Source organism: Eulemur rufifrons, chromosome 8 (genome assembly GCF_041146395.1).
Source record: "Eulemur rufifrons isolate Redbay chromosome 8, OSU_ERuf_1, whole genome shotgun sequence".
NCBI classification, from domain to species: Eukaryota; Metazoa; Chordata; class Mammalia; order Primates; family Lemuridae; genus Eulemur; species Eulemur rufifrons.
The window spans coordinates 105241499-105264759 of record NC_090990.1 but is presented as its reverse complement, the minus strand read 5'-3'; the positions used below and the strand labels follow the sequence as shown (position 1 = coordinate 105264759).

General features: G+C 42.6%; 2 protein-coding genes and 1 pseudogene across 5 annotated transcripts; all 3 read right to left on the bottom strand.

Annotated features, from left to right (window-relative positions):
• Positions 1–12096: 12096 nt before the first annotated feature.
• LOC138390060 (ubiquitin-conjugating enzyme E2 variant 1 pseudogene) lies at positions 12097–12415 on the bottom strand (annotated as a pseudogene).
• Positions 12416–12758: 343 nt separating this feature from the next.
• On the bottom strand, positions 12759–12989 carry LOC138390059 (calmodulin-A-like). The gene has a single exon (XM_069478879.1). It carries the CDS (start codon positions 12987–12989, stop codon positions 12759–12761), a length of 231 nt encoding a protein of 76 aa, XP_069334980.1.
• A 4692-nt stretch (positions 12990–17681) lies between these two features.
• Positions 17682–22076, bottom strand: HJV (hemojuvelin BMP co-receptor). 4 transcript variants are annotated; one of them, XM_069480698.1, is made up of 4 exons: positions 21776–22076; positions 20322–20526; positions 19339–19928; positions 17682–18858 (listed from the first exon to the last, which is right to left on the bottom strand). In XM_069480698.1, the coding sequence occupies exons 2-4, from the start codon at positions 20416–20418 to the stop codon at positions 18235–18237; spliced, it is 1311 nt and encodes a 436-aa protein (XP_069336799.1). In that variant the 5' UTR covers positions 20419–20526; positions 21776–22076; the 3' UTR covers positions 17682–18234. The 4 variants fall into 4 exon arrangements, with proteins under 4 accessions (XP_069336799.1, XP_069336801.1, XP_069336800.1 ...); XM_069480700.1 differs by having other exon boundaries at positions 20322–20508; XM_069480699.1 differs by lacking the exon at positions 21776–22076 and having other exon boundaries at positions 20322–21754.
• Between the last annotated feature and the right edge of the window lie 1185 nt (positions 22077–23261).

The following is a 23261-nucleotide window of genomic DNA, read 5'->3' as shown; positions in this document are numbered from 1 at the left end:
TGCCTCAGCCTCCGTAGTAGCTGGGACTACAGGCATGCGCCACCATGCCCGACTAATTTTTTCTATATATATTTTTAGTTGTCCATATAATTTCTTTCCATTTTTAGTAGAGATGGGGTCTCGCTCTTGCTCAGGCTGGTCTTGAACTCCTGACCTCGCATGATCCACCCACCTCGGCCTCCCAGAGTGCTAGGATTACAGGGGTGAGCCACCATGCCCGGCCAAGATATTCCTTAAACTTGCCTTTATACATGGTAAAAAAAAAAAAAAATCTTACATACCCTCTCATATTATCACTCTTTTTTCTTCCCTTGACTGTCAATTTTTTTTTTGTTTAATTGTTTCTATTTTTAGTTGCCCAGCTAATTTTTTCTAGTTTTAGTAGAGATGAGGGTCTTACTCTTCCTCAGGATGGTCTCAAACTCCTGACCTCAGGTGATACTCCCACCTCCACCTCCTAGAGTGCTAGGATTACAGGCTTGAGCCACCATGCCTGGCCTCAAATCTCTTAAGGGAATAACCTATACCAGCTTTCTCTGTTGACTAAACTTGTTCTTTTGTCATCTTGCTTCTGGTCCCTCTGAAATGGTTTTTATCAAGTTTCCTGAGGAAACCAGAGTAGTTTTTTTAGGCCTTATTTCCTTTGACCTCTGTATAACTTGAAAACTGCTGTCTTTTAAAAACTTAAACACTCCAGCCTAAGCAAGAGCGAGACTCCCATCTCTACTAAAAATAGAAAAAATTAGCCAGGCATGGTAATGCACACCTGTAGTTCTAGCTACTCAGGAAGCTGAGGCAGGAGGATCCCTTGAGCCTAGGAGTTTGAGGTTGCTGTGACCTAGGCCGATACCATGGCACTGTAGCCTGGGTGACAGAAGGGGACTCTGTCTCAAAAAACAAACAAACAAAACTTAAACATTTATCCTGATGTTTGGACTTCATCCTTTTCTCCTTTGCTCGAAATCCTTTTTCTCTAGACTCTGAGAGCTTTTCTCAAGGGCTTGTCCTTGTCCCTCTCCTTTTCTTTCTTTAAGTTTTGCTCTTCAGTTGCCCATTTGTAATTCACTCTGTGTAAGTGACTTCTATTTATTTGTTTGTTTGTTTGTTTTTGCGTGGGGGGGTATGTGTAAATGACTTTAAAAGTCTATAATATGCCTTTAGTCTGTCTCCAGAGTTCCAGCTGGTATCTCAAATTCAACTTGTCCAGTAATGAATTCGTAATTTCCCCTGGTGTTCAAACCCATTTTTTCTTGTTTCTTTTAATGGAACCACTATACATTACCCCATCAAGGTTTAAAATCTAGGAATTGCTTTTTTTTTTTTTTTTTTTTGAGACAAAGTCTCACTCTGTTGCCCGGACTAGAGTGTCATGGCATCAGCCTAGCTCACAGCAATCTCAAACTCCTGGCTCAAGCAATCCTTCTGCCTCAGCCTCCCAAGTAGCTGGGACTACAGGCATGTGCCACCATACCCAGCTAATTTTTTCTATATATTTTTAGTTGGCCTGCTAATTTCTTTCTATTTTTAGTAGAGACAGGGGTCTCGCTTTTGCTCAGGCTGGTCTCGAACTCCTGACCTCGAGTGATCCACCCACCTCGGCCTCCCAGAGTGCTAGCAAGGAATTGCTTTTAATTCCTTCGTCTCTTACATTCCCCACATCCAGTCAACTACCAAATTCTGTAGAGGCCATCTTTCCAATGTTTCTAGAATTTATCTCCTGCTTCTCATTCCACTGCCACCAGTGAGATCCATGTGCTTGTTACTTTTGCCTAGATTATTTATTTTAGTAGCTTTTAACTGGTTTTTCTGCTGCTGTTCCTGTTTATTCCTGTGATATTGCAAAATCTGTTGCTTACTGAATCATATTCAAATGCTTCATTCTGGCATTTAAAGCCTTCACTAAATGGCCTCAAACAAAATTTCCAGTTTCCACTACTTCCTCATATATGTACCCTATACTTCAGCCAAAACTGAGTACTCAATGTTCCCCTAATATATCCTTCTCTGTCTTTGTGTCTCTGCTTCTGCTTTTCTCTGTACCTGGAATGCCTGTCCTACCTTCCCCATCTCTGTTTTTTGAAATCCTACCCACCCTTCTGTAGATAGCCAAATGACTTTTCCTCTATGAAAACTTTCTTGATTCCCAATCCCCTCATCTTTTACTTTACAACCAAATGTGATTTCATTCTCTTTTAAATGCTCCATAGCATGTTGTTTATATTTCTCATGTAGCACTTAAATGTAAATTGCCTTTTCTGTCCTAGATAGTGAATTCCTACAGTACAGGAACTATGTCCTTTTAAATCTTTGTAGTCTTCCTAACTCCTACTGGAGTACATTTCATTGTAAATATATTATGAAACATAAATTAAATCGATAGATTGGGCTATGTCTTTGCAGTAGAATATGCCAGTAATTCAGAACCTAGTATTATTTCTTATTAGTATTAGACATTAAACTTCAACCTCAATTTCTTCTGCTATACTATAGCATATAACTGGTCCCTCCTCCAAGCCTGTGGCCTAAGTATGTATCAGAGCAAAGGGGCTAAGGCGGTGGGAGGTGATGGTTTGTTTTTCTATGAGGAGAAAATTGGACTGTATTGATGTTTATAAGTATGAGGGAGATGGGACATTATGTGCTCAACCCAACTTCCCCTTTTCTGAGAAATTCTTTCTTACGCAATTCAGGAATCCAGTTGGCTCAGCCCTGCTACCCAGTGGATAATTTAATGTACTGCAAAATTCTTAGTCCAAGAATTGTCTCCAACACACAAAAACTTTTCTGAGATCTGAATCTTGTTTTAGACTACTCCTTTGAGTGGTGAAGATGATTCTTGATCATGTGAAGAAGGAACAGATGAAGAAAATGTAGTGTTCATAACTGAGAGGAAGAAACTATATATTAAAACAGTTTTTTCTTTTTTATACATGCTGACAATTGGTAGTACTTTCTTTGTTAATAGCATTTTACAGTTTATATATCTGTATCTGTCAGGTAATCTCCCCCCAAAATGTTGGGGTTTAGGGTTGGTAATCTTGTCTGTTCTCGGTTCTTGGTGTGCTTTTGTTTTTTTTTTTTTTTTTTTTTTTTTTTTTTGTTGAGACAGAGTCTCACTTTGTTGCCCAGGCTAGAGTGAGTGCCGTGGCGTCAGCTTAGCTCACAGCAACCTCAGACTCCTCGGCTTAAGCAATCCTCCTGCCTCAGCCTCCCGAGTAGCTGGGACTACAGGCATGCGCCACCATGCCCGGCTAATTTTTTCTATATAGATTTTTAGTTGTCCATATAATGTCTTTCTATTTTTAGTAGAGACGGGGTCTCGCTCAGGCTGGTATCGAACTCCTGACCTTGAGCGATCCACCCGCCTCGGCCTCCCAGAGTGCTAGGATTACAGGCGTGAGCCACCGCGCCCGGCCTCTTGGTGTGCTTTTGGCCAAAGAATGACCAGACTCACCAAAAGCAAGACAAGCGTGCAATGAAGTTTGTTGAGGAAGGACAAGATAGGTTTACACAGCAAGAGCAAGATATAGGTTTACAGAGTAAGAGCAAGATATGTTCGCCACAAAACAGTGAACGGGCCTCTTGTCGTAACAGAAAGTCTCAATTATGGAACAAAAAGGCTCCATTATGGTCTGGAGTACTGTTTTATAGTATCTGGATTGGGCCTTCCAGTTGTGGTTCCTAAGTCACCACTGAACCACTTTGATGGACAGTTAAACAGCATGATAATTAGCCTTAGGTTACTCTAAGTCACTTTCCAAGTTATATTGTGCCTGGGGATTCCCTGCATTCTTTTGCAGATTAGCAGGGGTTCCTCCTTCCCTGAGGTGTGGCAGTTGCTGGGGGGTTGGGGGACTGCGCAGGATTAAGGGTGGGACTGCACCAAGATGGGTGCTCCTCCTTGTCCTTCTTCCCAGGTGGGGGCAGTTGCTCTAGGCAGCACCAAAGTAAGGCACCCACTTTTGTTCCTAGGAGAGTCTTGGAGATCCCTGGCTATCTAGCTAACATACCTATGTATTATAAAGCAATCGCAAAAACACTTGATTCTCACCGGATAGGCAGAAGTTTTGCAGAAAACATTGTGACTTAAAAAGCTCAAGTGACTTGCCTATGGTCACACAGCTAGGACAAAATTAATTTGACTATGGTTCAAAGTTCTTCTAGTGCTTCTCTGATCCTCAAAAAAGTATCTTTTTCTTTGTAGAGCTTTCTCTGATTTCTACAAGCAGATTTGATTGCTACCTTTTTTTGTATTTTTGTATTCCTATAGCAGGTTGGACATACTCCTATATGTTGTGAATATTGAGCATTTGCGTTTATCTTGTAATGATCTGTTTATCTTCCTACTGTTTTATTCCCACTAAACTGAGTTTCCCAAAGGTAGGATCCATGTTGTCTTATGACCTGACATAGTTTCAGTGCTTCAGAAATTCTAAAGAAAGGTCAAAATCAATCCATAGAATTATTTTAACCCGATCAGCTAATATGTAGTATATGTAGCCCATCCCGTTGCTCATCCTTCTGATTATGGTTTCCTCACCACCGCCCCCCCCTTCCCCGCCCCATGGTATTCCCCCCAGGCTATAGATTTGGTTATGGTAGATGCAAGGCAGTGTATTCCCCATAAAGAGAAAATAAAACCATGGCAGAATATGTTCTGTTCTGTTTCAGAAGCTGTAGTGTTAGCAAAGGACTTTTTTTTTTTTTTTTTGGAGACAAGGTCTGACTCTGTCACCCAGGCTGAAGTGCAGTGGCATGATCATAGCTCACTGCAGCCTCAACCACCTGGACTCAAGCAATCCTCCTACCTCAGCCTCCCAAGTAGCAGTAGCAGGGACTAAAGGTGCATGCCACCACACCCAGCTAATTTTTTTTTTTTGGTAGAGATGGGGTCTTGGGGTCTCACTATGTTGACCAGGCTGATCTTGGACTCCTGGCCTCCCAAAGTGCTGGGATTACAGGAGTGAGCTACCACACCCAGCCCAAAGAGCCTTTCATTTCTTGGCTGGGGTTAGGTGAGGTGGGAGGGCAAGATAAAGAGGCTGAATAACCTGAATTTTTAAAAATATGATTTAAATAATTTCTCAAATGTAGAAATGCTGTATCAAACACTGACTGCATGAAGCCCATGATATTAAAAATACTGATTCTTTGAATGATTCCAAAATAGCCCTGTATTGGAAGCAAAATCTAGTTATCCTTCCTGATTTCTTTCTCACATTCTCGAAGCCTACCCTCCATTCACACACAAGCTTTATCTCAGGAAACATATGTAACATTTCTTCCTATTAATTGTTGGGAAGATGATGAATAATTTGGCTTGGAAAGCCTTTTATTTTCTAATGTTATGCCTTCTTTCCCTTCCTTAGTGCTGGCTTCCTGGTGCTGATTTTGGGCCATGGATATATTATCTCTGTTTCCTTGAGAAGAAATGTGGGAAGGAACTTGCCATGAAGTTACAGGGTGGAGCGCAGTGGGCAGGGAAGTGTTGGGTTGATCTGAGAAGGGGTTGGTATGGCCACAAATTAAGAAGTTAAGGGGAAAAGCTTAGGCTTAGGCTATTTTGTTCAAAATAATGTAACATAATATAGTTAAAAATCACATAATAGCAAATGCTTATGTAAAAAACATCAGTCCTGAAGCTCCTCTATTGAGAATCTCTTCCAATTCTTTGAGCATTTTCATCTGGCATTTACTTCATATTTCCAAGTGATATGCTTCTTCTTTTATTTCTTAATTTAGAAATATTAGATATCTACTGTCTTCTGGTTATAGTAGTTAACATTTTAACTCTTATATTACATTGTATCCCCACTTTCCCTTTTCCATTACCTTTTCCCAATAGGGAAATTATATTACAGTTTTTGCTAAATCAATACTAAGTTTACGTTTTTATCACTGTGTAAATAATATCTGTTGAGGAACATAGAAGTTATTTTAATTGTTTCATGTCTTGAACAACTCTTTGTTGTAAAGTTTTTATTTTATTTTAATTTAATTTAATTTTTTGAGACAGAGTCTCACTCTCTCGCCCTAGATAGAGTGCAGTGGCATCATTGTAGCTCACTGCAACCTTAAATTCCTGGGCTCAAGCGATCCTCTTGCCTCAGCCTCCTGAGTAGCTGGGACTACAGGTGCAGCCACAATACCCTTGCTCTGGTTCAGGCTGGTCTCGAACTCCTGAGCTCAAGCAATCCTCCTGCCTCGGTCTCCCAGAGTGCTAGGATTATAGGCGTGAGCCACTGTACCCATCTTATAATTTATTTTAAAAATTTGCTTAGTTTACTGTGCACCTATCTTTATTTCCAAAATGGCAATTCTGTCAAATGCTTATTAATTATTTTCTCTCAAATGGCCAACACATACATGTATATATCAGATAATTTTTTTTTTTTGTAAATTGTAATTTTTTTTTTTTGAGACAGAGTCTCACTCTGTTGCCCGGGCTAGAGTGCCATGGCATCAGCCTAGCTCACAGCAACCTCAAACTCCTGGGCTCAAGCAATCCTACTGCCTCAGCCTCCCGAGTAGCTGGGACTACAGGCACGCACCACTATGCTTGGCTAATTTTTTCTATATGTATTTTTAGTTGTCCAGATAATTTCTTTCTGTCTTTGGTAGAGACAGGGTCTTGCTCTTGCTCAGGCTGATCTTGAACTCCTGACCTCGAGCGATACTCCCGCCTTGGCCTCCCAGAGTGCTAGGATTACAGCCACCTCGCCCGGCCTAAATTTTTTATTGGAAAACAAATATACAACTTGGAATGAATTTGAGGCAAATTGTGCCATAAGTAGATTTTCTTTAAGTGACTACACAAAGTTTAAAAACCAAATAACAATAAAAGAAAATGTTTCTGGTACAGTATCAGCAATACAAAAAAATAGTGAATGAGTACCTGGATAACACACCTGTTTTGCAATAGTGCAACTTTTAACTACATGTTGTTGGCTGTCCATAGTCCACACAAAGTTACAATTCCTTACTTCAAAAACATGCTGACAGTTCCTAAAGAAAACTACTTTTGACTCTGGGAGGCCGAGGTGGGCGGATCGTTTGAGCTCAGGAGTTCGAAACCAGCCTGAGCAAGAGCGAGACCCCATCTCTACTAAAAATAGAAAGAAATTATATGGACAGCTAAAAATATATATAGAAAAAATTAGCCGGGCATGGTGGTGCATGCCTGTAGTCCCAGCTACTCGGGAGGCTGAGACAGGAGGATCCCTTGAGCTCAGGAGTTTGAGGTTGCTGTGAGCTAGGCTGACGCCACGGCACTCACTCTAGCCTGGGCAACAGAGTGAGACTCTGTCTCAAAAAAAAAAAAAAAAAAGAAAACTACTTTTAAAAAAGGCATAACCCAGGTTGGGTGCGGTGGCTCACACCTGTAATCCTAGCATTCTGGGAGGCCAAAGCAGGAGGATTGCTTGAGCTTAGGAGTTCTAGACTAGCCGGAGCAAGAGCGAGACACTGTCTCTACTAAAAACAGAAAGAAATTAGCTGGACAACTAATTACATAGAAAAAATTAGCCGGACGTGGTGGCGCATGCCTGTAGTCGTAGTCCCAGTTGCTCGGGAGGCTGAGGCAGAAGGATTGCTTGAACCCAGGAGTCTGAGGTTGCTGTGAGCTAGGCTGATGCCATGGCACTGTACTCAGGGCAGTAGAGTGAGACTCTGTCTCCAAAAAAAAAAAAAAAAAAAAAAGTCATAACCTAGATGTTCCCTCATTTGACCAACTCCATCTATTAATAAGTTTAGATGTGCAGAAGGGCTTAGATCTATCCAGAGTAAGCTACATGCAACATGGTACTTCATCAATTTTCTAAAATAAGATTTCAGGGCAATGACAGTAAGATGAGAGAAGAAAACATGGAGGAATGAAGTCCAAATTACTGTACATGCATATTTAAAAAAATACTAGTGCACACTTTTTTATTATATTAAAATTAGGCAATGGTCTGACCGTAAAAAGCCTGCTTTAGGAATACTACTATGTTAAACTTTATTTACAGAATATTAAATCTTCAGAACTAATGTTTTCCCCAGAAAAAGAGTAATGGAAACATCAGTCACTTTTCAGACTTTTGACAGTTGCTGCTCAAAAAGTGGTTTTACACAAATACTAAATTAAAAAAAAAAAACAAAAAACTGGCTGGGCGCAGTGGCTGACACCGGTAATTCTAGCACTCTGGGAGGCCAAGGCAGGAGGATTGCTTGAACTCAGGAGTTCTAGACCAGCCTGAGCAAGAGCGAGACCCCATCTCTACTAAAAATAGAAAGAAATTATATGGACAGCTAAAAATATATATAGAAAAAATTAGCCGGGCATGGTGGTGCATGCCTGTAGTCCCAGCTACTCGGGAGGCTGAGACAGGAGGATCCCTTGAGCTCAGGAGTTTGAGGTTGCTGTGAGCTAGGCTGACGCCACGGCACTCACTCTAGCCTGGGCAACAGAGTGAGACTCTGTCTCAAAAAAAAAAAAAAAAAGAAAACTACTTTTAAAAAAGGCATAACCCAGGTTGGGTGCGGTGGCTCACGCCTGTAATCCTAGCATTCTGGGAGGCCAAAGCAGGAGGATTGCTTGAGCTTAGGAGTTCTAGACTAGCCGGAGCAAGAGCGAGACACTGTCTCTACTAAAAACAGAAAGAAATTAGCTGGACAACTAATTACATAGAAAAAATTAGCCGGACGTGGTGGCGCATGCCTGTAGTCGTAGTCCCAGTTGCTCGGGAGGCTGAGGCAGAAGGATTGCTTGAACCCAGGAGTCTGAGGTTGCTGTGAGCTAGGCTGATGCCATGGCACTGTACTCAGGGCAGTAGAGTGAGACTCTGTCTCCAAAAAAAAAAAAAAAAAAAAAAAGTCATAACCTAGATGTTCCCTCATTTGACCAACTCCATCTATTAATAAGTTTAGATGTGCAGAAGGGCTTAGATCTATCCAGAGTAAGCTACATGCAACATGGTACTTCATCAATTTTCTAAAATAAGATTTCAGGGCAATGACAGTAAGATGAGAGAAGAAAACATGGAGGAATGAAGTCCAAATTACTGTACATGCATATTTAAAAAAATACTAGTGCACACTTTTTTATTATATTAAAATTAGGCAATGGTCTGACCGTAAAAAGCCTGCTTTAGGAATACTACTATGTTAAACTTTATTTACAGAATATTAAATCTTCAGAACTAATGTTTTCCCCAGAAAAAGAGTAATGGAAACATCAGTCACTTTTCAGACTTTTGACAGTTGCTGCTCAAAAAGTGGTTTTACACAAATACTAAATTAAAAAAAAAAACAAAAAACTGGCTAGGCGCAGTGGCTGACACCGGTAATTCTAGCACTCTGGGAGGCCAAGGCAGGAGGATTGCTTGAACTCAGGAGTTCTAGACCAGCCTGAGCAAGAGCGAGACCCCGTCTCTATTTATATTACCAAAACAAACAAAAAAAAAAACCAGAAAAACCAGAAGAACTTTAGTACACAATGGGTTGCTTTTATTTGGTATGCATCCACATTTCAGTATTTTGAGGTCCTGAACACAAAGTGGAAAAATGCAGCAATTTGCCAGGAAGTCAAGCCCACCAATTTCAGGGATCTGCTGTGCACACCCAGTTCTTTCTGGATCTCAGCTGAGGGTCATGAGAAGCAGCAGCACCAAAACCAAAGTATGCACTGAATTGAAGGGGTTTTTTTGTTCCAGTTGTCAGATTCCAAAGTAGACCCCAATGGATTGCAAGGATGACCAAATGAGAGCCCTGTTGAAAACTTTTTCAGTTTTTAAAAGGAAAAGCAATTACAGGAAAAGAAAACAATTTAGAAGGATTGGGCATGCTTACAAGTGTCTTCATGTGGGCTTTCTGCAAGTTTAACCACCAAGGACTCTGAGAGCTGGTAGGTCTGAGTAACCTTGGTGACTGTTCTTTTCACCTCATCAAAATCTGAGCTAAAAAATGCATCAGCTGATGATGACAGCAGAGGGTGGCAGGGTAGAGGACCCAATATTCATTTTCCAGGCTGGTGGAGTGAATAAATGCAGTTCTACAACTAAAGGAGGGAGATCAGAAACTCTGTCCAACCTTACCTGATGGCTTTTGGCCAAAGCAAGGAATTGTAACTGGGAATAACGGGAAAAATATTTTTTGTCTGTAAAGCCTGCATCCTTGCCTCAGGCCAGTGGTTGGGAGGGGCAGGGTAAATCTTTTGTTTATTTGTGCAACAGGAGATGGCCCAGCCCATCCTGGTAAAGGGAAATCCTGGATGGAGGTCAGTGGAGATGGGATGATCAGAATTATCGACTGTAATTGCCTGAAGCTGAGAACCCATGCTTTAAAAACTCTATATTTCTGTGAGTGTGCAGGGAAGATTTGGATTTTGAGAAGAGAAGGTCTGTCATTTTCCCTCCTTTGCCAGCAGAGTGAACTCTCTTTCCTTCCTCTTCAAACTGCTTGTCCTTGTTCTTTTGATTCAGCCCGTGGCCTAGTTTTCGGTAAGTGTTGGGGATGATAGTGCAAAGAGGGACTTGAGGAGGAGGGACAAGAAAGCAGCACCCCTCAATAAAGGTGGGGGAGAGAAGATATGGGGAAAGCCCCGAATTCCTCACTGAAGGCCAATCTCAGAGGGGAGCGGAGGGGTTACAATCTATGCCCAGGGGTGCAGGGAAAGCACCCCACACTCCCAGCAGTAGTCCCACAGGCTTTGATCTGAAACCTTCACATCTACACTAACAAGCTGGAAGGCTGCTGCAGGGAGGGAAGGAGGCAGGGGGAAGAATAAAGAGAAAAGGCAGAGACCCCAGGCCATGTAATTTCCCACAAGGTGATGATCATGTGATGTGTCTTTTCACAGTTGAGTTAGATGTGCCCCACCAGTTATGATGGGAACCAATTTAAATATACTTTCTTTTTTTTTTTTTTTTGAGACAGTCTTTTTTTCCCCGGGCTAAAGTGCCATACATCAGCCTAACTCACAGCAACCTCAAACTCCTGGGCTCAAGCAATCTTCCTGCCTTAGCTTCCAGAGTAGCTGGGACTACAGGCACTTGCCACCACACCTGGTTTGTTTGTTTGTTTCTATTTTTAGTTGCCTGGCTAATTTTTTCTATTTTTTTTTGAAACAGTCTCCTCCTCTTGCCTGGGCTAGAGTAGCATGGCATCAGCCTAGCTCACAGCAACCTCAAACTCCTGGGCTCAAGCAATCCTCTTGGCCTTGGCCTCCCAGAGTGCTAGGATTACAGGCGTGAGCCACCACGCCTGGCCTAAATATACTTCCTTAATCCCAGAAGTTCAACTACGTGGACAGTGGTTACATTTGACAGGATGATTTGTTATAGCACAACTTATATTCTTCGAATGGACTGAAAATTAGTATCATTTACAGTATCTTAAGATAAATTGCCTTTGAGCACAATTCACAATCGCAAAGATGTGGAAACAACCCAAATGCCCATCAATACATGATTGGATTAGTAAGCTGTGGTATATGTATACCATGGAATATTACTCAGCTATAAGGAATAATGAAGATACGACATCTCTATGGTTCTCCTGGAGAGAGTTGGAACCCATTATATTAAGTGAAGTATCCCAAGAGTGGAAAAACAAGCATCACATGTACTCACCAGAAAATTGGTTTCCCTGATCATCACCTAAATACACATCTAGGAAGGACACCAATCGGATATCAGACTGAGGTGGGGGGTGGGGGAGGGGATAGGGGTATGCCTACACAATGAGTGCATTGCACACCGTTTGGGGAATGGTAACACTTGAAGGTGCTGACTCGGGAAGGGGGGGTGGGGGGGGAGGGACACATACCTACATGATGGGTGCAACGCGCACTACCTGGGGAACGGACACGCCTGGTGCTCTGACTTGGGGGGAAAGGTGGTACATGGGCAACGTATGTAACCTGCAATTCTGTATCCCCCATAACAATAAGATGAAACAAACAAAAAAAAAAAGATAAATTGCCTTTGAATGGGAGCTTCCTTTCCAGTATTTTGAGGTATACAAGACGTATCTAGAAAATTTACTACCATGGAAAATGAAGACTGCTTAAATCGAATGGGGAGGGAAGAGGAAGGGCCTATGGTTTTTCTTTTTTGATTAGCTGCTGTAACACTGTCCTTCAGTTGGCTGAGGGAATTTCGCATTTTCTTTAGACATTGTTAGGTGCTGAAGCTCTTGCAAGACAACTTCGATGCTATATGAATTCTGCCATTTTGCTAGCTCTGATATGGCTCTTGGATCCACCACTCCATTAGAACTATTAACTCCATTCATAATTAATTTTTGTTACAAATCTTACAAAGGGGGATCCTTCTGGGTATTTAAGTCCACATTCTATTTTAAGGCTGTATATCCAGTTTTCATAAATTGTTCTTGGAAGCCCAATTATCATCCCCATCCATCTTGTAAGTGTCATGTCTTCATCATCTTCTAGACCCCAGCTAACTGTGATAGGGTCTAGAAGACCCCATCTCTTACTCCTTTCTAGCCTTCTTAGAGTTCTTCCAACAGTCAGAAATTGTGGGGGACTTTTACTCCTGAGGCTGCAGTGCTGCCATCTTGCATTGCTGTCACTCAAAGGCCAGTCATGCATATGTTTTTGATGGTAGGGAGAAACCTTTTACAGATAAATTACAAACAAAGAAAAGACTAATAAACAATTTTTGTACAAGAAGTTTAAGATGCTGTGTACAATGACTTCACTTTTCTGTCATCATTTGTACAAATTCTTCATAGTTTACTTGACTATCAGTATCTTCCTACTTGATCATTCCATTATCCTCTTCATCTGGTAACTTCTCTCCAAGGTCTGTAATCACATGGTGAAGCTCTGCTGCACGAATACGGCCATTACCATCCTTACCAAACACACAGAATGCTTCTCTAATTTCTGTTTCATTGTCTGTGTCTTTCATTTTTCTTGTCATCATTGTCAGAAATTCAGGGAAGTCAATTGTGTCATTATCCTCAGCACTTACTTCATTCATCATATCCCTGCAACTCTGCTTCTGTAGGATTCTGTCCAATAGACCTCATTACAGTTCCCAATTCTTTTGTTGTTATAGTTCTATCATCACCCTTGTCAAATGGTGACAAAACTTTGCATTCTGCAATTTGCTCTTCAATCAGTCAGTCATGCTGCAAGGGTGACCCATTTCTGAAATGTGACCACATAAGCACTCAGCTTGCTTGCTCGACTGGGACTCTTTATCAGATAATCCTTAATTTTCCTGTTTCTGGAGACTTGCCTCGGTGCCCCTTGAGTAACATTTTAGTCACCAGCGCCACCTGCTGACTGTAGGTGAAGTGGAAGAGAATTATGAGTCACAGGTTTGGTAGATGTTCTGAAACTGGATAATCTCTATTCCATGGTATCTAACTTTGCGGATGACCTTCTGAAGGAAGGAATGCCCTTGTGATAGGAGTAGAGGAGAGAATATAAAATCATTAAATATTCTTTCCTTTGCCCTGTCATCCTCTTCTGTATTTCCTGGAGGAAGGAAAGTCTCTATGTTTTTTTTTTTTTTTTTGAGACAGAGTCTCACTTTGTTGCCCAGGCTAGAGTGAGTGCCATGGCGTCAGCCTAGCTCACAGCAACCTCAAACTCCTGAGCTCAAGGGATCCTCCTGTCTCAGCCTCCCGAGTAGTTGGGACTACAGGCATGTGCCACCATGCCCGGCTAATTTTTTCTATATATATTTTTAGCTGTCCATATAATTTCTTTCTATTTTTAGTAGAGATGGGGTCTCGCTCTTGCTCAGGCTGGTCTAGAACTCCTGAGCTCAAACGATCCGCCCACCTTGGCCTCCCAGAGTGCTAGGATTACAGGCGTGAGCCCCCACGCCCGGCCGGAAAGTCTCTATTTTAATTTTCCTTTTCTTGCTATGGTCATTCTAAGCCTTTTATCTGTTCCACCAAAGGAAGAGGGAAAGGGGCTACCTATTTTTTTAAAAATTACAGCTTTATTGAAGTATATTTCATATGTGATAAATTGCATATATTTAAAGTGTATAATTTTATTGGTTTTGATATATTTATACTCTTGAAACCACTGCCACACTCAAGATGATGAACATGCCTATCACTCCCAAAAGTTTCCTCATGCCTCTTTGTAAGCCATCCCTCCCTCTGCCTGTCCCCAAGCAATCATTGATTTTTCTCTCACTATGTATTAATTTATATTTAATATAATTTTATATAAATGGAAGCAAATGGTACATACTTTTTGTGGGGGGGAGGTTTGGCTTTTTTCCCTTGTGTTATTACTTTGAGATTTATACATGTTGTTGCGTGTATCAGGAGTTTATTTCATTTTATTGCTGAGTAGCATTCTATTCTATGGATTTATCAAATTGGTGTATACATTCACTTCTTCTTTTTTTTTTTTTTTTGAGACAGTGTCTTGCTCTGTTTCCCAGGCTAGAGTGCCGTGGCGTCAGCCTAGCTCACAGCAACCTCAAACTCTTGGGCTTAAGTGAGCCTACTGCCTCAGCCTCCCCAGTAGCTGGGATTACAGGCATGCGCCACCACGCCCGGCTAATTTTTTCTATATATATTTTTTAGTTGGCCAGATAATTTCTTTCTATCTTTGGTAGAGACAGGGTCTTGCTCTTGCTCAGGCTGGTCTTGAACTCCTGACCTCAAGCGATCCTCCCGCCTCGGCCTCCCAGAGTGCTAGGATTACAGGCATGAGCCACCATGCTTGGCCTTACATTCACTTCTTGATGAACATTAGGGTGGTTCTCATTTTTGGTTATTATAGATAAAACTGTTATGAACATTTGTGTACAAGTTTTTGTGTGGACAGATGTCATCATTTCTCTTGGGTTGAAGGAGTGCAATGTCTAGATTGTGTGGTAAATGTATGCTTATCTTTTAAAGAAACTGCCAAACCATTTTACAAAGTGGTTGTACCATTTTATATTCTCACCAACAGCATATGAGAACTCCACATCTTGCCAATACTTGGTATTGTCAGTCTTTTTAATTTTAACCATTCTAGTGGGTATATTGTATTTTCTCGTTGTGGTTTTAATTTGACTTGCATTTCCCTAATGACTAATGATGGTTAGCATCTTTTCATGTGCTTATTTTGAGCTATGTATTTTTGAATACTTCATTCGTAATAGAGCTAACCCTAAGTCTGGGCAAAGGAAGAGTGTTACATGACAGGTGCCATGAAAGAATCTCATTCACCAGTTGACTGTGAAGTTCTTCTCAATTGACTTGAAATTCCCACACCTGGGGGATAAAGTTACTCTGTTAAGAGAAACAATACAAGAACTAATACTGAGCAATTCTTTTAAAAGATGTATTGAGTTAAAATACCTATATTATCTGTAAGTGAAGGGATAGCCCTGGATATGTCCCCCGTTTTCTTCTATTAAAGCAGACTATTTTCTAGATTAGCTAAAGGTTATTTCAGAAAGCATGGAGATTGCTTTGAGGGAATGGTAGAGTGGCTGTGGTCCTTAGAGGAGGTGGAGAGGAGGGTATAGGGGATAAAGAATTGCAGAAGAAATTTGAAATGGCATACCAGGTAGGACACTCTGTCTGGTAAGTCCTGGTCAGAGTATATACAGTCTTCCCTTGGTATCTGAACAGGATCGGTTCCAGAACCACTCCCACACCTCAGATACCAAAATACAAGGATGCTCAAGTCCCTTATATAAAATGACGTAGTATTTTGCATGTAACCTATGCACATCCTCCTGTATACTTTTTTTTTTTTTTGAGACGGAGTCTCACTCTGTTGCCTGGGCTAGAGTGCTGCAGCATCAGCCTAGCTCACAGCAACCTCAAACTCCTGGGCTCAAGCGATCCTCCTGCCTCAGCTTCCTGAGTAGCTGGGACTACAGGCGCCCACCACCATGGCCTATTAATTCTTTGTTTCTATTTTTAGTTGCCCAGCTAATTTTTTTCTAATTTTCAGTAGAGACAGGGTCTCACTCTTGCTCAGAGATGGTCTCAACTTCTGAGCTCAAGTGATCCTCCCACCTCGGCCTCCCAGAATGGTAGGATTATAGGTGTGAGCTACTGAGCCTGGTTCCTCCTGTATATTTTAAATCATGTCTGGATTACTTCTAATACCTAATACAATGTAAATGCCATGTACATAGTTATTATACTGTATTTTTTATTGGTATGATGTTATTTTTAATTTTTTTCCAAATATTTTCAATATGTGTTTGGTTGAATCTGCAGATGCAGGACTAGTGGATACAGAGAGCCCAACTGTCTATGTGTTCAGGGGAGTATTGTCAGGTGGATGGGACTGAGAGGAGAGGGGGAAGATAACATTGAATATATGATTCGATCAGGAAGGGCAGGCCCTAGGTGATGGAGTATCTGAAGGGAGAGGCTGAGACCAGAAACAGGGGGAAGATACTAGACATAAAAGTTAACCTCCTTCATAATTTTGTTCAGAGCAGCACTGTTACTTTAGAACACCTTCAACCAGAATAGCTTCCCTTTTCAGTATTTTTTCTATAAACTAGCTTCCTTCAATTTTGGGTTTTTCCCCCTTTGCCAACTCTCTCTTGGCTTTATGTGAGAAGAGAGTAGCTCTTGTGGTGACATCTGCCACCTCAGCTCCCCTTACCTGCCCAGCTCCACAACCAAATCTTTAATGGCTTTCTGTTTCCTTGACAACATGATATAGTGGTTAAGAGTTAAGTCTCTGGATCCAAATGGCCATTTATTAGCTGTGTAACTGTAGGCACATATATATCTTTCTATATCAGTTTGCTTATATAAAAATAGAGATACTACTACCTTCCTTAGAGAGTTAAGTGAATTAGTATTTTTAAAGTGTTTAGAACATTGCTTGCCAGATTTTAAGCTCCAATAAATGTTAGATATTAGTCAAATTTAAACTCCTTGACTCCAGTTTTAAGGTGCTTCATAATCTGGCCTCTGCCCATCTAATCTTCTGTCCTGTTACTCTTTGTCTACTTCATTTGAGTCTTGCTACTTTCCTCACTGAATCATGAATCTATGCGTAACTCCAGATGGTTTCCATTGTTTAGAAGGTCCTTAGCAATTCAAATCCTACGGATTTTTCAAAGCTCACTTCAAATCCTATCTTCTCTATTACCTCTTATTAGTCTTATTACTTTTTTTTTCTTTTGAGACAGAGTCTTGCTCTATTGCTTGGGCTAGAGTGCCATTGTGTCAAGCTAGCTTACAGCAACCTCAAACTCCTGGGCTCAAGCAATCCTTCTGCCTCAGCCTCCCGAGTAGCTGGGACTACAGGCATGCGCCACCATGCCCGGCTAATTTTTTCTATATATTTTTAGTTGTCCAGCTAATTTATTTCTATTTTTAGTAGAGACGGGGTTTCACTCTTGCTCAGGCTGGTCTTGAACTCCAGACCTTGAGTGATCCTCCTGCCTCGGCCTCCCAGAGTGCTAGAATTACAGGCGTGAGCCACCACACCCAGCCTACTCTTTTTACTTTAGTTCTCATCAATCATCTTCCCACCTGAATTCACAGTACCATAGAATTTAGTGAATCATTACACACTCATCATTCCTTCATGTGAATTTGTCTTTCCAATAGCCTATCAACTCCCTGAGGACAGAAACAATACCTGGTACTTCTCAGCCCTCTTTCAGTGGTGTGAACACATTGCCGTTCTCTATTTCAAGCATCTATGAAGAGATTCAACATAGGCAACAGGATGATGTGAAGAATCCATAGTTTTAATAATAGATTAGTTAGGGGTGGGGATGAGGGCTTCTGTCCTATCTGTGCTGTTCTCCAAAAGCAGAGACTGCCTTATACCTTACTCACATATATTCATCATAAACTTTTTTCCCTACTTCCTCCTCTTTTGAGTTTCTTATGGGTGATGATCATGTATTACTTTTTCAGTTCTTGGTTCTCAAAAAATCTCAACCCTTAATTTATTGATTGTTAGGACCCCACCTAACCACTAAGCTTGTAGGGGTGATCTCTGGAGTAGACAGATTAGAGCAATTAGCTTCCTAAAAACAGGACTGAAAAAATTGGTGGAGAGCACCTATGGAGGTCTGGAATGCAGAAACCTTGTGCAGAATCCTTATTCTGTGATCGTTTTGGCCGTGAACTGCAGCCTCATCTGACTCTGGATAAATGTTATTGTTTCATGTATCTCCTAGTCCCTACTGTTTCCTTTAGTGATTCTTTATGTTCTTCCATGCCACTCTCTATCCCCAAATTATTTCCAAACCAGTCATGGGATTGCTGACCTACTTATTGGATGCAAAGCCACAGAACAAAGAGCCCAGAAAGGAGTGGGGCTAGGAGGGTTGCTGAGGAAAGAGGAATTCCGGCATCAGAGGGGAAGAGATGCAGCTTCTCTAAGTCTGGCAGGAAGGCTCGGGCATCCTCCAGAGCTGCCTGAGCTGCCACGGTAAAGTTGGGGTCACCAGAAATTAAAACATCAAAGACACAGGAATGGAAGTAAGCATCTTCCACTGGAAGCCCTTCCTTGCACAGCTGTCTGGCAATATCAATGGTTATAGCTCCCCGACGATTGCGCTCTGATTGAGAGAGTCGCTGACTTGGAGGGCATCCCCCAACACAGAGCTGCAGGTCCTGCTCAGCTGAGAAGGCCCTGGCCACATCCTCTGCTACCTTGATAGAGAAGGACAGCTGCCCAGCTGTCTGCCGAATGATTATAGTTGTGCCAATATAGGCAGCTCGGATCTCCACATGGCTCCCAGGGTTAGCAGTTTGAATAGACAAACTGGAGCCACCAGGTCGGTCACCTCCATTGATAGAACCGTCTTCAAAGGCTGCAGGAAGATTGTCCACTTCAGCCTGGTAGACTTTCTGATCAATGCATTCCTGCATGTTCTTAAATATGATCGTGAGCTGTGAGGGCAAGAAGGAAAATAGTCATTCTGGGCTCGGTGCATCCTCCCCCCACTCAGACCTCATACAGTCAGGGATGTGATCCAAGCACAGAGATGCAAGGCTTCTCAGGGCCATCAATCCTTGATCCCTTCTTCTACTCATGTTTCAATATTGCCTTATCCCTACTTAACCCTGCTCTACTCAATCTCAGCAACTCCCGAGAGGAGAGAAAGTTTCCCTTCTGAAACTCCTCAAGTCTACTCTCTCCAACTTTCTCTTCAGTGTTTTCTGCATTGGAGTGAAATTCCCATCAAGGGAAGTGATTTACAGGAGCAAGTGTTTGGTAGGACGGAGTGATTCAAGATGGGGGAGTGGCTGAGGAAAAAAGGGAATAAGGAGCATTGCTGTGGAGGAGTGAAAATGAGGAGTAAGTGGTATGGAGAGGTGACCAAGAGAGATTTCCATGAAGTGGGTCTGGAGGAAAATTGAGTCCCTGACCTTCCGAGTAGTGGTAGCGTTGGCCCCCAATGCCACGGGGGAGCTGGTGGCCTGGACAAAGAGGAAGTCGTTATCCAGCAGAGGCCAAGCTCCTTGTACACGGCACGTGTGAAAGTGGTGGTGGAAGCTGCGTACATGGGGGTCCCCGAAGGAAGCGCAATGCAAGAAGCCAGAGGGACGACCATGCAGCCGGGAAAACCGGCTTTCATAGTCACAGGGGTCCGAGGCTGGGAGGCCCGGACCAGCACCTGGAAGAGCCGGGCCCCGGGGCGGGGGAGGGGCCGTAGGGCCCTGACGGGAGCAGTTGTGCTGGATCATCAGGTCTTCGATGCCATGCACTGCCGAATGGAAGGCGAGGTCCCCGCGGCAGGTGCGGGCGGTGCGCCGAGTGCAGAGCGCGTAGGAGCGGAGGGCTCGGCAGAGGCCACCGGAGCCCACGTCTCCACCTCGGCCGCTAGCGGCGCCGCCGCCACCGCCGCCGCCGCCTCCTCCTCCTCCTCGAAGCGCTCCTGTTGAACCCCCACTTCTAAGGCTCAGAGTGGACGATACATACTCAGCATTGCAGCGGAGGATCTTGCATTGCGAATGAGCTGAGAACGGAAGGGAGAGGATTGTGAGATAGTTCCCAGACCTCTGCTCTATTAGAGTATGCTCATAACTCTTCCAAATCTCATCAAGGGATTTCAGAAGTTCCTAAAACCCAACTAAGGGTTTTCCCCACCCCCACCCCCTCAGTTCCCTCATTCTCTCTTAACTCGGTCTTACTAAAAATGTGTAAGCCTGCGTCTCTTCTCCCTGTCAATCAAGGGCTTCCCCAGTTCCCTTCCCCAAGTTGAGTGGGAAATAACATACACTTATTTGGGAGTAGAGTGACTAGGACTCCTCAGCACCTGTCTCTCCTCACTCACACATGCTCACGTGCCCAACCCTACATAGCAGGGTTTCCTCTGGATTTCCCAAACCCCTCCCTGGCCCTTCCTTACCATGTCCACAGAGGAGCAGCAGGAGAGTGAGAGTGCTTAGAGTTGGGGGACTGCCATGGGGGGACCGGGGACCAGAGGACTGGCCTGGATCCCCCATACCTATCCAGCCTGGTCCCCCCAGGCGCCGGTTCTTCCCAGCTGATGGCCCTCCTACCTAGTGAATTTTGACCGCACGTCCTGTAAGTGACTGAAAAAAGAAATTCGGCTGGGCATGGGGAGAGAGAAGAGTTGAAGATTGGTCAGGATGATGTGAAGAGAATCTGGGGAGATTGAGGAAAGGATGAACAGACTGGAGTTTGGGGAGAATGGGACTCCTAAAACTGTAAATGTAGCTATTAAGCTTCTGTGCCCTGCTCCTGTGGCCACTTTCAAGGCCCTTGTGCAATAAGCCTAGGTGGGGGTGGAGAGAAGGTTGAGTGAACTCTGGGGGCAAAGTCTACTGTATTGCCCCATCCTGAGCTACCAAACAGCAGATATGTCAAAAATGGAGAAATCTTGGGGATAGATCAAATACCAGTCACTAGTGGGATCCCCAATAGAATTAGGATATGAAAATATTTCAGAAATATACCTCTTATCTGTCCTTCTCCATTAGAAGGGACATTCTCCAGGTGTATTAATTTCTCTTCCTTCTTTGTGTCAGAAGAACACAAGGTGTAAAGGTAGAATACCCTCCCCCTCTAGAACATCAGTATGCAAATGAAAAGGAAACCAATCTCTTTTATCAGCTCTAGAGAGCTGCAGTTATAATTCCTCTGTCTCATTGAATAATAGGATGCAAACTAAGCATGCAAATCAATACTTGTTTTTCTTAGTTCTTGTATTTTTCCAAACCTGACTGAAGAACCATTCTTTCCATTGATCTCCCCTTTGCAAATTCAGAAGTTTTCAGTCTTTTGGTGAGGGCAGGGGTTGGGCAGGGACTAACTCCCTCCTGCAGAACTCCCCTCTGTTGGGTTAAGGATATGATTGGGAGAAGAGTCCAGCAGGAGGGAGAATAGAATAGAGGGACTGGAGTTGTGGGGAGAAATAATTTACAACAAAGGATAGCCCCCACCCTTGGAATCCCAATGTGAAGGGCATTGCTAAGTAGGGCAGGCTAGAAGGGTGTCAGTGACTAATCCTCTGAGGCCAAATTTGGCCTTGGTGAGAAAAATACAGAGTAGAGAGTGTGGAGAACTCCTAAAATTTCATCAGAAATCTTAAGGTAACAGGGTAAAAAGGGAACTAAGACTGCCGGAGGAGAGACAGGATTAAACTTCAAATGGCTAGAGGCCAGAGGCCAGAGGCCAGAAGGAAATGAGACAGAAGGAGAAATGGAGATTGGGGCACCTTGATAGGGAGAGATCCTAGCTTTTGGACCAGAGACATCCAAGTAGGTGTCTGTAATTTTATAAAAGTCTAACTTCAATCCAAAAGCTTATTAAAGGAATTGCAATTTCATTTTGACTTACTGTTTCCAGAGGTCAAACATTACTCTGATATCCAATTCTCCAGCCATGGTTGCCTACTCTGTCAGTCGGCTCCAGCCAGGGGGTCCCCCGTCTCTTTCTCCATGTCTCCCCCAGGTCCCCAGATCGGCTGCACTCTCACTGAGGTCAGGGAGCCAGAGAAGGTTTGGTGTGGGGGAAAGGGGGAGTATATGGCTGGCCGGAGTACTGGACAGCTGAGCAGGGAGGGAGGTGGCTACTGAGTTGACGGTTTTAAAAATAGCTAAGTCCAAAATTCCAGGAACGTTAGTGGGGGTAGGGTGTGGGAGTCGGGGGAGTGGGGAGAGTAGGAGGATTAGAAAGAATATGGAGTATTGGGTGCCAAGTGAGGGTGGGGAGAAAAATATGACAGACAAGTCAGGTAACCAATTCCAGCTGGTATGACTTCTAGTCACTGCCTACTCCAGGCAGCCCTCCAGCATTCTTAATAATGAGCTCCTGGCCTTTAAAAATTGTAGTGGGTGATTGGATACCTTTTGTTTACCACCCTGATCTTTGCCATATTGAATATTACATTTAGTTTCTACAAATCGTTATCTGGGAGGTAGCTGACTTTAAATAAGATCCATAGCAGAGATAATTCACAGCTCCTCCCTCATCTGTGCAGACAGAGTATTTTAGAAGGACTGAAAAAGCCAGCTGTCCAGAGAAGAAATCTGAGCTCTGAGTTGTTTAGGATGAAGGTTCGTTCAGTCTATCCAGCTCAGATCCTTGCAGCTGTCTATCCCCCTACCTCCTCCGTTTTCATTACCTTAGTTTATAGAGCAATTCCTCCTCCCGCCCCCTAAATAATGCGCACAAAATATAAACTCCTGAGTTGTTGGGGGAGAAGGCTAACAAAGGCAAAGAGTTGAAGAAAGACCGCAAATAGAATTTTTTTGAAACTACTAACCCATAGGGGAGGGGGAGTTGGAGAGAAAAGTGGAGAGAAAAAGACATTCAGAAAGATACTTTTGTGGAATAACATAATCTTGTGAGTTTAAGATATTGCAATCAAGGGATTTAGGCATGTCATGTTTTTGCAGCCATAGGAACATCTGAGATCATTATCTTTTAGTATTTGCTGAGTAAAGTTAACGCAAGGACTGATTCCAAATAGTACCACTGAGGCATTTGTACCAGTTAGCTCTACATTTAATTCAGAGGCCCACACAGTACTCTTCTCATATATACGTATATCTGATAACTTTAATTTTTCTCTTAACCACGAGAGGCCATATCACAAGGAGTTATATTACAAAAATGTAAAATGCCTCCAAGCAAACTATTGAAGTGAAGTGACTTTAAAACAAAATAATTTGGCTATGACATCCCAAGTAGGATATAATTTAATGACAAAGAGAAGTGACAAAAAGTATTTTTAAATAGCCATATTATAGATTATAGTGTTGGTATTATTATTCTGAAACTATTTTAGGTGTAATGTGGGATTTAAAAAATGAGTAATAAC

Bases quoted from the DNA above. Each gene is read 5' to 3' on its own strand.
- LOC138390059 (XM_069478879.1), bottom strand. From the start codon at position 12,989: ATGATGAATGAAGTAAGTGCTGAGGATAATGACACAATTGACTTCCCT.
- HJV (XM_069480698.1), bottom strand. From the start codon at position 20,418: ATGGGGGATCCAGGCCAGTCCTCTGGTCCCCGGTCCCCCCATGGCAGT. The intron at 19,929-20,321 runs GTAAGGAAGGGC...TTCCGTTCTCAG, and splicing joins GCTGCTCCTCTGTGGACATG to CTCATTCGCAATGCAAGATC. The intron at 18,859-19,338 runs GTCAGGGACTCA...TTGCCCTCACAG, and splicing joins ACGCTACCACTACTCGGAAG to CTCACGATCATATTTAAGAA.